This window comes from Daphnia carinata, chromosome 3, assembly GCF_022539665.2.
Source record: "Daphnia carinata strain CSIRO-1 chromosome 3, CSIRO_AGI_Dcar_HiC_V3, whole genome shotgun sequence".
In the NCBI taxonomy this organism is placed as follows: Eukaryota; Metazoa; Arthropoda; class Branchiopoda; order Diplostraca; family Daphniidae; genus Daphnia; species Daphnia carinata.
In genome coordinates this window covers 8685650-8702367 of record NC_081333.1, presented here as the reverse complement: position 1 = coordinate 8702367, position 16718 = coordinate 8685650, and the positions used below count along the sequence as shown (strand labels likewise).

General features: G+C 38.3%; 2 protein-coding genes across 6 annotated transcripts; one reads left to right on the top strand and one right to left on the bottom strand.

The window, feature by feature from the left end:
- LOC130685666 (coiled-coil domain-containing protein 22-like) lies at nt 1-2777 on the bottom strand. Its single transcript, XM_057508993.2, has 11 exons — nt 2599-2777; nt 2366-2537; nt 2166-2304; nt 1975-2106; nt 1780-1901; nt 1618-1716; nt 1111-1533; nt 884-1026; nt 652-817; nt 441-575; nt 1-379 (listed from the first exon to the last, which is right to left on the bottom strand). Exons 1-11 carry the CDS (start codon nt 2646-2648, stop codon nt 257-259), a joined length of 1704 nt encoding a protein of 567 aa, XP_057364976.1. The 5' UTR covers nt 2649-2777; the 3' UTR covers nt 1-256.
- A 182-nt stretch (nt 2778-2959) lies between these two features.
- LOC130685665 (uncharacterized) lies at nt 2960-7229 on the top strand. Of its 5 annotated transcripts, none has more exons than XM_059494586.1 (9): nt 2960-3149; nt 3212-3397; nt 3628-5606; nt 5710-5859; nt 5913-5984; nt 6042-6182; nt 6253-6436; nt 6499-6842; nt 6914-7229. In XM_059494586.1, exons 2-3 carry the CDS (start codon nt 3369-3371, stop codon nt 5336-5338), a joined length of 1740 nt encoding a protein of 579 aa, XP_059350569.1. In that variant the 5' UTR covers nt 2960-3149; nt 3212-3368; the 3' UTR covers nt 5339-5606; nt 5710-5859; nt 5913-5984; nt 6042-6182; nt 6253-6436; nt 6499-6842; nt 6914-7229. The 5 variants fall into 5 exon arrangements, with proteins under 5 accessions (XP_059350569.1, XP_059350567.1, XP_059350568.1 ...); XM_059494584.1 differs by having other exon boundaries at nt 2960-3397; nt 6499-6590; nt 6660-6842; XM_059494585.1 differs by having other exon boundaries at nt 2960-3397; nt 6914-6999; nt 7068-7229.
- The last annotated feature ends 9489 nt before the right edge of the window (nt 7230-16718 follow it).

The window sequence follows — 16718 nt, the reverse complement described above, 5'->3', positions numbered from 1 at the left end:
TTATTTTGCCTAATGCTTCCAGTGTTCCAATACAAGACAAAGGCAAAAAAGAAAAGTTATCCTCCAGAGCTTCAACATCCAATTCTTGTTTGATATCTGACAAATCAAACAAGAAATGGAGAGCTTTGTTGACAGCAAAATTTTTTTGTTGTTCACATGGCCTCCTTTGAACTTCAATAACGTTGTATAGCGAGAAGGGTGAGAGCGACTTCGATAGACACGGTAGCCTTAAAACTGGAATGATTAACTGTTCCACTCAGAGTTTCCCACCATTATTAACTCTTTCTTCCAAAATTCGGTTCTCCTGTCGTATCTGTTCGAGATCTATTTGTAGTTGTCTAAGTTTGGGAACGATGTTACGTCGTAACTCGGTTTCGGCCTAATTATATTGCAAAATTTACTTTAATGAGTATGGCAAACATCCAAATAGATGAACATACTTGCTCTTCCAAATCTTTGATCTCCCGTGACAAGTTGCCAGATTCTTTTACTAGTCTTTGGATATCAGAGCAATCTGTCTGCAGGGAAATTAAAAACTTGTATATCCGTCTCGCCGCCTCATCCGACTTGGCCATCTAACAAAGAGGAAGAGTACATAATAAAGATAGTCTCAGGAACGTTTTTAAAAATGACAGTTAACGACTCGCTTACCCGAAATATTATTTCATCCGTTACAGTGAAAGTGCGCTCAACTTTTCCTTGTATCGAATTAATTTCACGCTGTACACTTTTCACATCCTCGAGCACCCGATGCATTTCCTCATTTTGCTTTTTGACATTTGCCACGATACTCAGTATTCTCTGGGTGTAGAATGTTCTATTGAAAGAAAAAAAAACGTAGAAAGAGCTTTTGTGTCACTTGATTTCAAATATTTTCGGTTACCTTGTCAAGACCGACGAAGGCATAGATTCGATATGGGTTTGTAGCTTCTCTATAGCGTCTTCTTTCGTACGAATTTCCTTGACGACTTGCCTTAAAGACAGCACTGTTTTCTCCAGCGCAGCTTTCAACTTCTCTGCTACGCTCTAGGGAGAGAAAAAAAAAATTTTGAGAAGGGGAATTGCTACCCAAATTAGAGAACCAAAATCGTAGATGAAAAAGAGGAATACGTTTTCTTGAACCTGAAGGCATCTCTGGTACTCAACTTCCAAAGGTTTTTTAATTCGTGACCACTGTTCTTCGAGTGCCGCAATTTTTTCTTTGTTTGATTCCAGAAGAGATTTCATACGATCCAAGTGCACCGGTGCATCTGGAAGAAGAGCGTGTAGCTTTTCCTGTCTATCTAACTCTCTTCGTAGAGCATCTTGCTCGGCCTCTTTACACTGGATAATGCATTTTAGGTTGGCAACTTCTTCCGTTGCATTGGCGAGCTCTTCTTGTCGTAACTGTAGGTCGCGTTCGTGGTTCTCGATGACGATATTTAGTTGTTGGCATTGCTCTTCTATAGTAGGATGGTCCTCGGTTTTTGGTGCTCCACCCAAATGTAAAGGTTTTGGAGGTGGTTGAGGTTTTTTCTTTTTCTTATCGATATCCTATAAGAATGGGGGCACATATACATTTGTCTTTAAAATATTTTGCAGCTGCTTCTAGTAAAAAAAAAAAAAAAAAAAACCAACCGTAAAATTCAGTAAGCGAACCAGAGAAAACCTTGAGCTCTGTGCAGGCGGAAGAAATTCCGGTTCCCTTTTGAAATTTCTGCCTTTCTCAAGTGGGAACTAAAAGAGATGAAATAAAAAAAGTGTTTGAAAGCCAACTAAAAATGGAGAAACAAGGGAAACCTTATATTGGTATTTGTCGGCTGCCAACTCTGAAATGTGTGTTTCTATTAAAGATGGTATTAAGTGAATGGTGGGTACTGATGACAGCTTTAGCAAATGGTGTCTGCCACTTGTGTTGACAACTGGTACAAATTTTAAGATAATATTCACATTTAATTTAAAAAACATTTATAGTATAGTAAAAAAACATAAAACCTTTTGGTAGATCAGTTGAGAGGAAAGGAAAACTATTATCACTTGAAGGGTTACAAAAGTAAGGCAACCATGGTTGATGAAGTTGTCTTAGAATATCATTCTGTATTTTCCCCATGGTATATGCAAAGGGATCTGAATCAATTCAATTAGTTAAACCAAATAATTTTTTTATTTTGGAAATTGAGGTTTACCCACAACAGAGTCTGATATTGGTTGTTCATTCACTTTAGGTAGTTTTTGTATGAGAATGGCAAACACATTTCTAATTTCAGCCTGGCTACCATGTAAAAATGTTTCATATCCAAGATCTCCTTTGTAACCTGCAACATCCTGAAATTGGGAAACTCCAACTAAAATGACATCCAATGTTTGAACATTTTATTTCAAACACCTTGCAAGCCTTTGCTATTTCCATGCATAGTTTATAACGAGCTGGGAGATTTGGTGGCATTTTAGAGTTGAGTTGTAAATCTGGCTGGATGGATAAAAGGCACTTAACAACACCCTCAATCACAATTTCTGTTGTAAAATGTGCGAGTGATGAGATGTCATCTTCAATATCACTTCAGAAATAGGTAAGTAAAATTAAAAACCATTCATAATTGGTTAGAATTATTTACTCACCATCCAATTTTGCGAAGAGTCTCAATTATAATTCCATCAGTTTCTTCCATGTTTGCAGTAGAGGATATTTCAATTAGCTTCTGAGCCTTTAGCTTAAAAAAATTCTCAAGAAATTGCAATTTATTTTCAATATACAAAAATGTAAACAAACGACATCTGTGATGAAGAAATGTAATTGCCAGACCGATGACGTTTTGTTGAAAGAAGTTTACGTTTTGAACTTTTTGGAAAAAGTTAAGGAAAAATAAAGGAAAATGCAGTTATAATGTGGTCAATTAGCACTAAATATATTGCTGTTTTAGGAGACATTTTATATAGGAATCGAATATTGGAATCGAAAATGTCATTCGAGTGAATGTGTTTATAATATGCCTGGTCGGTGGTGAAACTCTAGTTGAAGTCAGTAAGAGCGGAGCACTGCATGTTGCCGATCACAGCCTGCGGCACAATTTGAGGTATTTCTGGTGTGATTCAACCTTCCTGTGAGCGGAGGTTTATTTCATTTCACAGTTGTTTGAACAACCATACGTGCTGGATGAAGTTAAACGAAGGTCTATAATACTTTGAGGCTGATTTAACTTACTTTCTCATTGATTGTGAATTTCCATTGGAGACTGTGGAATGCTTTTCTCGATTTGACAGTTCAGGTAAAAGTTAGTCTGACCGGACGTTTCGCGTACCAGTTCTAGGAAGAGGGAAAGAAAAAGAGTCCGTCCTTGGATTGACCTATACATCCGACGTATGTTCGCGTTCCCTGCGAGAGAAAAAAAATGGATTCTGCTGTCGGACTAGAACAAAGGTACTTGGTAATTTTTTAATTAAGTTTTGAAAATATTCCAGTTTAACAGTGGTCTTTAAAGGGTTTTTTGTAATTAATTCGATTCGGTCCTGCGCACTGATAGATTTTAAAGTTTGTGCCTTGTGAGAGTAGCCTTGAAATGTTTTTTTCTTCTTTATACTTATACACTTCATGTTACAGTCATTATTTACGCGATTGATATTTCATCCTTATCCTGCTTTGTTCTATAGGGGGATCGAAGACAAAGCGGGCGTTCTGATTCCCGTTAATGTTTTTGAAGATCCTATCTCTGTAAATGAATCAGACAAAGAAGAAACTACAAGCGATGTTTCTGACGAGGTTGCCGAAAACCGGTCACGGTCACTGAAAGAAGTTGAAATTGGGACGAGTGTTGCCCTCGGGGCTGAGGACAGTCGGATACCTATTGAAACTGAAATAGAAAGTGAGCCCAACATAGCACTTGCATACTATACGCTTGAGGAAACTGATGACCATGAAAAACTTCAAGAAGATTCTCTGCAAATTCACGAACGTACTCGAGAACAAAAGATGCAATTCAACGGCACTAGAGATCTTGATAATGCAACTGAAATCGAAACATCAAATGAAGACTCTGCCGCATATGGCTTTATTTACGCCCAAACCGAGGCAGATAATGAAAAAATTTTAGGAATGAACATCAAACTAGGGGAGACAACTGATAATGACCCTGTAGAAGAAAGTATGCCTACCGCGCTCTTTGCCGTGAGAAGATTGAGTGAAGAAAATCGTGAAACGGTTAACCCGGAAGAATCGGAGGAAGCGATTCCAATTCCAGAATCCGAGAGCTCGACGGATCTTCGTGTATTGGAAAGTGATGCCAAAAAGGAAGCCCTAGAGTATAACATTGAGCTAAAGGTGATGGCCGATAAGGAAGACCAGAAGAACGGCGTAGAAATCAGTGGGGAAAACGTTCAACCAAGTGAAACAGAAAATATTGTGTCAGTCGCTGTAATGGACGATTTTGATATTGAGAGAACCAGCTTATCAGTGACCGAAGCGGATATTAACGAAGACATCGAAAGAATAGAAGAAAGCGTTTTAGAGATGAACATTCAAATACAAGAAGCTAAGATTAATCAGCGGGATGTTGAAAAAGAAAGGGAATTCTCCACGCCCGGTGATCAAGAAAACAGTCCTGAAATGGTTGATCGATTAGAGACGCCCATTCAACTCGAAAAATTTTCCTCTGTCCAGCAAGGCGAAATCTGTATAACTTCAGATTTGTTGGACGCAAGCGAAACAGAGTCAGTAAAAAAAGCTGACTTAATTAGTTTACAAATTGATACCATTAATGAAGCTCTGGAACCCACCGATGAAGAAGACGAAACAGGAGCTGATCTAGAGGAGAAATTGCCCGTGACTAATCCTGCAAATTTCCCGTTGCCGTTTGTTCCGAATGAGTTTGAAGAAGCTATAGAATTTATCGACTCAGAAACTCAAGTATTGCAAAAGGATCTGCTGATCGATGATGAACACCCTACCGAAACTCCGCCAGGTTTCACGAGCAGTGCTGCTTTAGCTTCCAGTTCGAAAAGGCACGTCAGCGACGAAGATCCCTTTGCACAAGAAGAAGAAGAGGCCAACCCCATGGTCCCTTGTCAGCTTTCACCGCATCTGAAAACGAGCACCCGTCAGCTAGGTAATAGTTCAATAGACAACCTTTTTGGATCAAGCTCAGATGCTGTCAAATCAACTGGAAGAACACGTATTAGGAAGCCAGAATGGATGAGAAGGTCGTTGGTTAGGAGTGGCTCGGTACGACGATTGTTCGGTCGTATGAGATCAAAGCGCTTTGATCACGATCAACTCCCAGTTACCCCAACACCAGAACAGGGGCATTCCCGACGTCCCTTTCGCCAAATGATAGTTGATTTTTTGTTATTGCTATTTGAATCGTAAAATGTTGAAGGTGTTTCATTATTTTCGTATCATTTTTTAAAATATCATTGCGATAGCTGAATTATATTTATTAGAACAGCTATATAATTGCAATAACTATAAATGCGTCTCTTTGAATCGTGTTGCTATGTTGGCTTCCCTGGAGTAACGACAGCGTTGAGCAATGCTTCTGATTTACGCTATTGTAGTTACGCCGAAAAGTGGCATATTCCAGTTGCAACGAATACCAATATCACAGAGCACGTATTGAAAAAAAAAACATTAGAAGGTAAAGTTATAAATATGGCAATCCGTTTTACATTAAAAAAAAAAAAAAATGGCGGAAAAAAAAAAAAAAAAATCGCACTTTTTTCTCTTTTTTCTACCCGTAGCCATCTATCAGTCGGTTTCGTTATTACAGGCATGTAAGCAATTTCAGTTAATTGTATCCCATTAGCAGTTAATTGAGTAGCGTGGCTGGAGAACAACGCGTGGCTGGAGGAACAATTGAAAAATGGATAAGATAATAAAACAAAAAAATGGTAAGTATAAACATTATTATATTGGTTTTCAATTATTAATTATTGTTTATTAGATCAAATTATGAAGCTGCAGGCCCAGTTATTGGAACAACACAAAATATTAGATAACAACGAAGCTAAGGATGGTAGGCCTAATACGTAATGATTCTATTTATTTGCTTTTATTCATTCGTGTTTTGTAGCTCAAATTTTTGAGTCTACAAGCTCAGCTAGGGGAAAAGAACAAATTGGAACGGAACAGTTTCCAAACGGTGAAGGAGGTTTTTCCAAACTCAAACCTAACTGAACATGAGGATCAATTGGCATTAGGCGAACACAGTCAGGTACCTAAACTTTTCAAATAAGAATTCAAAATAAGTATAGAATTTTAACAAACAATTATTTATTGTTTAGTTATTCAGTCTACCACCTGACAGTGTGTTAAATTTAAATTCTGTTAGTGCTGCACAAAAAGAATCGTTAGTAATAAGCCCATGCAGTGAAGGAAGTGAACAATTGTGGGACCGTATTTGGGCTGAAAATGGGTGCGGTACGGAAACCAAGATATGGCACAAGTTCAATATGAAACATGGATTAGGTACTTTTCGGTTTTATGTCTATTGAAAAAGTATTTTTAATGCTATTATTTTGCATTCACAGAATTTAATGGGGGATCAAATCAAGTCTGGAAGTGTTACAGGATGGAAGAGTCAGCCTACAGATGAAAAAACACAGAGTGCATTACCATTAAGGTATGAGGTAAAGTAATAGAGTATGCACATTGTCTAATGAGAAGTACCATCTTGTGTTAATAAATCCAGTACAACAGCAATCCTTTATAGTTCTGTCACAGCTAGAAACCTCAGATAATTCTGCTTCTCTGTCTAAAGAACAACTTGTCCTTTACGTTCAGAGTGTTGGGGAAACTGGGTACTTAAATGGCCCTAAAGATGTTTTAATTTTGCTGCCATTGCAGAGATGAACATCATACATGGACTCTTTAGGTATGAAAGGATTTTTCTTCAAATAATTTTGAATTTATGACGAAGAATTTCTCCTCCTTTTTGCCAACCAGGTCTAATCTACCAAAAAAATTTTATCCAATAGGAAAGGATTTTCATGTACTGGGAACACAACTATCAACAATGCAACATTGTACAGGTGCTAGTTTATCATTCAAGAGCCTTATACAATGATGTTAATCTGCAATTTGTATGTCCTTCCCCAAGCTTCCACCAGAAGTTGAATCTATGAGTCATGTAAGTTACATGATCAACAGTTGATATGTTTAACGGTGTTGTTTTTCTTTTCTCAATATAGGTTAATAGTAACATTGGATCTGAAAAAATTCTTGGTTGGGGCAAGACACTGAATAAATTGTATTGATTGGATGGATGACATGACATTTCTATACTTAATTCGGATTTCCCAGACGGTATTTGATATTAAAAAAATTGAAGTGCATATCTGGGCTCCCTTCTTTTCTGAAGCCCCGTTTCCCCTTGACTCGTAATAAGCCCGTAGGGGGTCATGCCCCTACTGTACGGTATATATAAAAACAACATATACCGAGGTTTGGAGGGCTCTGGCCGGAAAGGGGACGTGGGGTGCCGCTTAGTCCGATGATGTGTTCACGGAGGGCTCTGTGGCTGCCCACAAATCCGAACTAAAGGTTAATCGCTCCTGTAAAAATGTTCCAAATCTTCAGCTCTTCTTCCGGCTTCTCTTAGCCAATCACCGGGTAATCTCCCCGGTGGGTCAACAAGGCAGTGTCTCCCCCTGCCTGGGTTGACGGCAACTTTTGAAAGGGCTATTGTGCCTTTTTAAAGTTGCAAAAATAATTGTAATGTGCAGAGAATTGTCAATAAATTTTTTTTTATAAAATATTTTTTCAAAATTTGTTTCCTTCATTGTCTGTGTTCACACATTACATTTATCAACTTTTTTTTTTATTCAGCTCACGCAATTCAATTTTATTGTTTTTGCCACCATTGTATCGTTTATCTGGAAGTATTCAATTATTATTTATTACACTTTTTGAATTCATGAACTTAGACAACGAACAACGTGATATATCTCGATATTTTCTGAAGTAATTTTGTATTTGTATATTGTTTTACTAGCATGGGAATCGATCCTCAGACATTCAGCGTGCAACGCCGATGCTCTAACATTGAGCCACGAGATATATCTAAATTTTTTATTATCGCATATCATATGTTATCGTCTAGGATGTTTATGCAGTCTTTCACAACTATATGTTTATCTTTGTATTGTTTTTATAATGTCCATGGCTCTGTGGTAGAGCATTCAGCTGCGATAACTGCTACCCTGGGTTCAAACCTTACTAGATGTATAAAAATCTACATCTAAATGGAGAAAATAATATTGCAGTATTGCATTTCAGTTTTATTCAAAGTGTAAATGCAAGTCCGCAAGTGACTAGAAAAAAGCCAACTTGACATCATATGATTCATGGCTCATTGGTAAAGCATCGGCGCGGAATGCCGAACATCTAGGGTTCGATCCCTAGATAATAATTGAATGCATACAGATAAACTATGCTTACAGGAAACAATGCTTGCCATTAAACGTGGCATAAACAATAAAGGAGAATTGAGAAAGCTAAATAAAAAAAAGATGATAAATGTAATGTGTGAACACAGACAGTGAAAGAAACAAAATTTGCAAAAAAATTTTATAAAAAAAAATTTATTGACAATTCTCTGCACATTACAATTATTTTTGCAACTTTAAAAAGGCACAATAGCCCTTTCAAAAGTTGCCGTCAACCCAGGCAGGGGGAGACACTGCCTTGTTGACCCACCGGGGAGATTACCCGGTGATTGGCTAAGAGAAGCCGGAAGAAGAGCTGAAGATTTGGAACATTTTTACAGGAGCGATTAACCTTTAGTTCGGATTTGTGGGCAGCCACAGAGCCCTCCGTGAACACATCATCGGACTAAGCGGACATCCACGTCCCCTTTCCGGCCAGAGCCCTCCAAACCTCGGTATATGTTGTTTTTATATATACCGTACAGTAGGGGCATGACCCCCTACGGGCTTATTACGAGTCAAGGGGAAACGGGGCTTCAGAAAAGAAGGGAGCCCAGATATGCACTTCAATTTTTTTAATATCAAATACCGTCTGGGGAATCCGAATTAAGTATAGAAATGTCATGTCATCCATCCAATCAATACAATTTATTCAGTGTCTTGCCCCAACCAAGAATTTTTTCAGATCCAATGTTACTATTAACCTATATTGAGAAAAGAAAAACAACACCGTTAAACATATCAACTGTTGATCATGTAACTTACATGACTCATAGATTCAACTTCTGGTGGAAGCTTGGGGAAGGACATACAAATTGCAGATTAACATCATTGTATAAGGCTCTTGAATGATAAACTAGCACCTGTACAATGTTGCATTGTTGATAGTTGTGTTCCCAGTACATGAAAATCCTTTCCTATTGGATAAAATTTTTTTTGGTAGATTAGACCTGGTTGGCAAAAAGGAGGAGAAATTCTTCGTCATAAATTCAAAATTATTTGAAGAAAAATCCTTTCATACCTAAAGAGTCCATTATGATGTTCATCTCTGCAATGGCAGCAAAATTAAAACATCTTTAGGGCCATTTAAGTACCCAGTTTCCCCAACACACTGAACGTAAAGCACAAGTTGTTCTTTAGCAAGAGAAGCAGAATTATTTGAGGCTTCTAGCTGTGACAGAACTATAAAGGATTGCTGTTACACAGGATTCATTCACACAAGATGGTACTTGTCATTAGACAATTTGCATACTCTATTAATTTACCTCATACCTTAATGGTAATGCACTTTCAGTGTTTTTCAACTGTAGGCTCACTCTTCCATCCTGTAACACTTCCAGACTTGACTTGATCCCCCACTAAAATTCTGTGAATGCAAAGTAATAGCATTAAAAATACTTGTTCGATAGACAAAAAACCAAAAAGTACCTAATTCATGTTTTATGTTGAACTTGTGCCATATCTTGGTTTCCGTACCGCACCCATTTTCGGCCCAAATACGGTCCCACAATTGTTCACTTCCTTCGCTGCATGGACTTATTACTAACAATTCGTTTAGTGCAGCACTAACAGAATTTAACTTTAACACACTGTCAGGTGGTAAACTGAATAACTAAACAATAAATAATTGTTTGTTAAAATTCTATACTTATTTTGAATTCTTATTTGAAAACTTTAGGTACCTGACTGTGTTCGCCTAATGCCAATTCATCCTCATGTTCAGTTAGGGATGAATTGGAAAAACCTCCTTCACTGTTTGGAAACTGTTCCGTTCCAATTTGTTCTTTTCCCCTAGCTGAGCTTGTAGACTCAAAATTTGAGCTACAAAACACAAATGAATAAAAGCAAATAAATAGAATCATTATGTATTAGGCCTTACCATCCTTAGCTTTGCTGTTATCTAATATTTTGTGTTGTTCCAATAATTGCGCCTGCAGCTTCATAATTTGATCTAATAAACAATAATTAATAAGTGAAAACCAATATAATAATGTTTATACTTACCACCCTTTTGTTGTATTATCTTATCCATTTTTCAATTGTTTCTCCAACCACGCGATATTCTCTCCATCCACGCTACTGAACTAACTGCGAATGGCATCCAATGGACTGAAATTGCCTACGCCAGTAATAACAAGTCTGAGCGGTAGATGGCTACGTGTCGGAAAAAAAAAAAAGTGTGATTTTTTTTGGGGGGGGGAAATTATTTTTTTTTTTTTTTGTGTAAAACGGATTGCCATACAGGCCCAGAAATATTTCAAAAGTTGCCGTCACCCAGGCAGGGGGAGACGCTGCCTTGTTGACCCACCGGGGAGATTACCCGGTGATTGGCTAAGAGAAGCCGGAAGAAGAGCTGAAGATTTGGAACATTTTTACAGGAGCGATTAACCTTTAGTTCGGATTTGTGGGTAGCCACATCGCCCTCCGTGAACACATCATCGGACTAAGCGGACCCCCACGTCCCCTTTCCGGCCAGAGCCCTCCAAACCTCGGTATATGTTGTTTTTATATATACCGTACAGTAGGGGCATGACCCCCTACGGGCTTATTACGAGTCAAGGGGAAACGGGGAAACGTAAAGGAAGGGAGCCCAGATATGCACTTCAATTTTTAAATAATTAATACCGTAATACGCGGGAATACACAGGCGACTGATGGAGAGAAATTCAATTCCGTACTTCAGATTAATATAACTTTTCGTCATCACATCCCAGCCAGAAACCTTCGCAGGTTCACTATTGCTATCAATCTAAATTAAGAAAATAAAACATAGATAAGCATAAAACCTTATTATTGATATAGCTTATATGGTACATAAATTCATCATCTGCCATATTCCTGTAGATTCCTGACAGGAGCTTCTAAAAGGCTATGCAGTTGCAAATGATCACCATAGCCAAAACTTGAATACGAAAGTTTGGAAGAACCCTTCGTGTTGGCCACAGAGATCTTCCATGGGCTTTCCGACTGGACGTTCCATGCACCATAAAAAAACAGAAAGGTTACAAAGTTGGTTGTTTTGATCACTAAACGTTAAGGTAAACAATGTACCTGGTCTCGCCAGTCTTGACAGCAATTTCCATTATAACCTCATATCACCTCATTTTATGGAAAAAGAATTTGGTAGGAATCGGTTTAGAATAAAAATTGTCGCATTCAAATCTTTTAACAGGTGGGATTTAGGAATGTCGCCTTAGGAAGTGCAAACCGCGATTTTCAAAACCATAAAATGCTTGTTAGCCATTGAAAGATTGCTGGCTGACGCTGACAATCGTTTGGGACATGACTAATGAGCTGCTTCATGGATACAGCTCTTTTTTTTTTAGTCCTCTCCAGGATGACATGAATTCCAGCACGTTCTACACACATATCAGCACTTAGCGATATATCAATTAAAACAATTAAAATAGCACCACCTTTTAATGTTTTGACTCCACGATTCATCTTTGTTGCAATTGGGAAGGCAAGGCAACTGATTTATGGTGATTTATTCATCACACTTGCCATAACCGTTGTCCCAATGTATCAGCTTTTCTGCCAACAGTAGTTTACTTATACAACATTGATGATTAAAATGAGAAAACTAAACAAACTCAGCAGAAAAGCATCACCAGGGGGTAACATCCTTCATGTTGACGAAGAATCCTAGGTTTATCATGTACATGGCAGAATATCCACATTGCCTGGATGGCGCAATCCTTTGCGTAATCACACAAATAGTAAGTAAAAAATATTGAATTGAAACCAAATTTAACTGAAGTTTTACCAAACAGCTGGCTAGCACCTCGGAATTCCAAAACTACGCTTACATATTCGTATCAAGTTTTTCCAGCATGTCTCACCTTTAGAATTTGTTTCGGTTGCTGTCACCATCTACATCTACCGACCGGTAGATGAACGATAGCAGTGAAACAGAAAAAAAGGCCGCTGTAGCGTACTGACGCGCTAGCATTGCGTCAAATACTCGGTGTATTTCAAAAACGATTAATTTCATGAAAAAAAACTGCAATTTTTCCGGAATCAGCATTAAATTTTGAGTATATCCTGTGATATTCAAACCAATTCCGATGAGTGTTAGTTTTTGGATAAAAAATTTTGAAGCCCGATTAAATAAGCCCGGCTAAGGATATAAGAAAAGTCGGGCTTATTTAGTCGGACTTAAAAATCTTTTCTACAAAAACTAACACTTATTAGAATGTTATCTCAGGGGTTACGGTATTTATGAAACACACTGTAAGGTTGCTGATAGGAGCCGCACCTGAGGAAATGAAAACATTGTGTGACAGTAAACAAAACTGAAAACAAACATACCGTACCATTCAAATGTTTTCTTGCCTCTTGTTTTGAAAATTTTTCTCTAGCATTCTTCTTTGTTGAATCCAAACTTGTCTCTCGTAATAATTTATCACAGTATGAGTTGTTTCTAACTGTTAACCACAGCACACAGTTGTCTTGATTTTCACGGATGCAAGCAGACAATAAGGCACGTAACATGCTGGTGCCTCAATTGTTTTGAAGGTGTATTCTTAACTAGATGGCGTTGTAGGTTCTTGGATAGCTGGTGATAGGCTACTAAGAAGAGTTGTGCGGAACAGTGTCTCAGCTCATTTTTCTTCGGGAACAGAAATCTTTGAATTCATTAAAATACTTTACAGTGCAAATGTTGTATAGGAGACGGAAGGGCGTTATTTTCCCTCGCATTTCTCAGGAAAGCAAAAATATTTTGATACCTCTGCTTTTTTCACCGTTTCCGTTTGGACGTGCTACCGGATAATTGGTAGAATAGTGCGGAATCATTTTTCTTCATTTCCATCGCGCGCGTGGCGAAATCCTATTCTCGGAAAAGATAATTGAAGTTTCGTTACAACCATTAAACTAAACATGTTGAAATATATCTGTGCATAAGGAAAACACCTCATTGTAGTTGATAGTAAAATATTAAATGGCGATTTACGGAAGAAAGTCTCGAAATCATAAGAATACATGTGTTGCCATGGCCCACATAGTTCACCTTATTTGTATAAAAGCGATGGCTTCAGAAAGAAACTTCATCGTTTTTGCCAAAACAAAGAATGGTTAAATAATGTAACTTAAAATTCTACCTAGCCGTATCGACACTTGTCGTTCTTGAATGCATTGTGGGTGTCGTAGTTATGGTAGTTGCCATCCGCCAATGCCCGTAGGTAAACGATCTTAATTGCCCTACGACTGAGGTTATCACCGGCCAACTACCCCTTGCTGTCAATTTTTATGAAGAATCCGTTACCCCTCCGAGCATGTCTGAAAGTTAAGCGGCTGTCACTAAAGCAAAACGAGACAGCATCACCGGACGAGAGCCGCATGGCAAAAGTTTTGTTTGCAGATCCCGATATTGCCAACGTCGATGGCGATTATCTGTCACTTGTAATTTCTGACGCGGGCAATCCTGATATGAAATCGTACGGAAGTTTACCAGCGATAGCCGATCATGGAGACAATTCTGAACTTCATCCAAATACGATAGACTTATCGACATCCACAACTTCCCCAGAGGCCGCAGGTTTCATTGAATACATGATGAGAGGACTGTTAACGATGATAAGCGATCTTGATTTGCAAGACCCTAAAGATCAATATATAGTAAAAATCATTTTGATTGCGATTGCCTAGGCGGACATTTATATTTGGACACATAAAAATATTCTTCCGGCATTGGATCGGAAGCAAGGCAAGTCAATGGACAAGGATATACCGACTCCCATTAATTTGTCTGGCGGAGACGAACTGTCTGAAATATCCATCGAAAACACTGCAAAGGGAACGGGGTTTGCGAACACTAACCATCAAGCTATCGATGAGGAGCATGTCTTCGAACTCGATATCAACAAACTAATGGAAGAGATTGTAGCTTCAGATGCTCTCAATGAATCAGACAACGTAAATGCAACGTTTGCTATTACGTCGAAAGCCAGTTCAATGGGTTGGGACATTCTAATTCTACTGATTCACCTCGCAACGACGATATCTTTGACGTAGAAATCGAACAAACAGTGAAGGGAATTTGACTACCCCACGCCAATAACGACGACACCTACGTTTTCAAGCTCGATATTGACAGGTATATAAAGGGAATAGCTAGTTCAGGTGTTTTCTTTTTTCCTCATAACAGCATTGCTATCAGGTTAAATGTGTAGAAAACAGCTATTGGCATGGTCTTTTCCAACAACCAGTCTTCAAGTAATCTAACGACCAAAAACCCACATTAACCTTCAGAAGCTAGCGGTGGGGATTGCATCTGCAAATCTCAGCGGTTTCCCTAACTGGCCCAATAGAGATTGCCCCCTCCCCCGTTGATCTAACCATGTACGTGCTTGTACTTCAAATCTCAAATAAAATGATTTAACGAAAGTTGAAAACTTGTCTTGCAATTTTTAAAAATAATTTTCGACACTGCAGGCATTGCATACCTTATTATAATTGAAAATAAACAAGCAAAAAAGATTCGCGTTTGATTATGTGATTTAGGCATGGAGATTCGATTCTCCGGTTTACCGTTATTCAAAGTCACGCGTTGCCCAGTGACTGATTATTAGGAAAGTAATCAGGCATACAGAAAGCAAAAGCAGAAATAATAATGCTAGTTATTAATTTCGAACAAATTGGTTCGAGCGACAAAGACAAACATCCAGATGTTGACCGTCACATAGATTAAGTTTGAAGTCGCTTTCATCGTAAACCAGCCCAAAAACCGAAATAGCATTCTTCCCTACGTTTCGTAAGTCAGTAGCCCAAACAAAAATGAAATAAGCAGTAATGATATTTATGCAGCGATAAGCACATATGAATTCAAGTTGCGAAATGACGGTAGTATTGTCATTTCACCGTATGCTGAAACGTAAAGCAAAGCGAAAAAGAGCAGTCATCCACAAAATTACATTTCCCCAATACTGTGTCAAGTGCTCGATGACAACAGATTGACCGACGAGATGGATGTTAATTAACCGGTCCGTTAACTTTTCACGAAATCATAGCGGGAAGAAAAGAATGATTGTGATTCTCAGAAAGAAGCTGTTTTACAAAAACCTGAATAACGTATCTTTGGCAATTAATCCCGAATTCCATCGCGCGTTTCCATTACGAACCAGAATTTTATTTCCATCAAATGTTAAGAACACAATTTTCTATAGACCATGATATCTTTACATCAAAAGACAGATTAGACGACTTAAAAGCCCTCTTTTCCCTCCCTCCAACTTTCTTTAGGTTACGTGTTTTAGGTTACGAAATTTATCCCGTATACTGAGCTATCTTGCTCTTTATTTTCACGAAAGATAGCGGGTCAATGTGTTCGGTAGTAACTCGTCAAATTGATCAATGTTGGTTGTGCGGGTTTAAGGTGAAAGGTTTAAATAGGACATTTTTTGGTAAAAATTTTAATCTAAAACATGTTGACACAAAAAATTTAATTTATAGAAATTCGTCCTTATAACAACATATTGATTTTCAAATTTTATGTTGCGCCATAACCAACATTTAAAGGACCTAAGATCGTGAATCGCTGCAGGATTTTAAACATTCCATCAACAGAGGGCACTTCCGCCTATTTTTTGGACACTAACAGCGAGTTCGGCACTGGAACTTGGTATCTAGTTACCCTAGCACGAAAGTGTTTAGAGCTCTACTCATTTTTCATGTTTATTTTGTTTTCCCCTACTGTTATTTTTGAACAAATTTGCTAACTTTTAAGTTCAAAAAGAGGAAACTATGCCCCTAAAGAATACATTATGGCTTTGTCAAATTGACTAGCAACAATTCGTTCATTCCCGATTCATTTAAAAGTTAACAAGGCTTGTGCCTGAGGTGCTACAAGACGTAACGTTTGTAAACCGGATGTCTATAGGGCGAAAGAAGATTCTTACAGACGCATTTCCAAGCTATAGGCTATTGAACGAACACACGAGGAGTGGCATGGGTCGTTAGCTCTGCGTTGGCTATTTAAGATTCTATGGTTACTCTTAACGACAGGTGCCTTGTCGTACGGATGTGATTCGAGGGGCAATGAGCGTAGAAAATAGTTTTGTCCTCGCGACAAATGCCACACCTAACAGCACGCGATTTTGTCGCAGCCTCACTGGGCGAGTGAGTTGGTTTTTATAAAGATTCACCAAAAAGGCGAAACGGAAAAAAAAACAACTTTCACATCCTTTAAAAGTTTTGCTATGCCTGACGTTAGTCGACGGTGATGACCACACAGTAAAACTCGTCAGACAACGTATGGCAACATTTTGCCTTTCGTCCACTACGAATAATTGATAAATACAAAACATGGCCATCGTGGTGCAGGC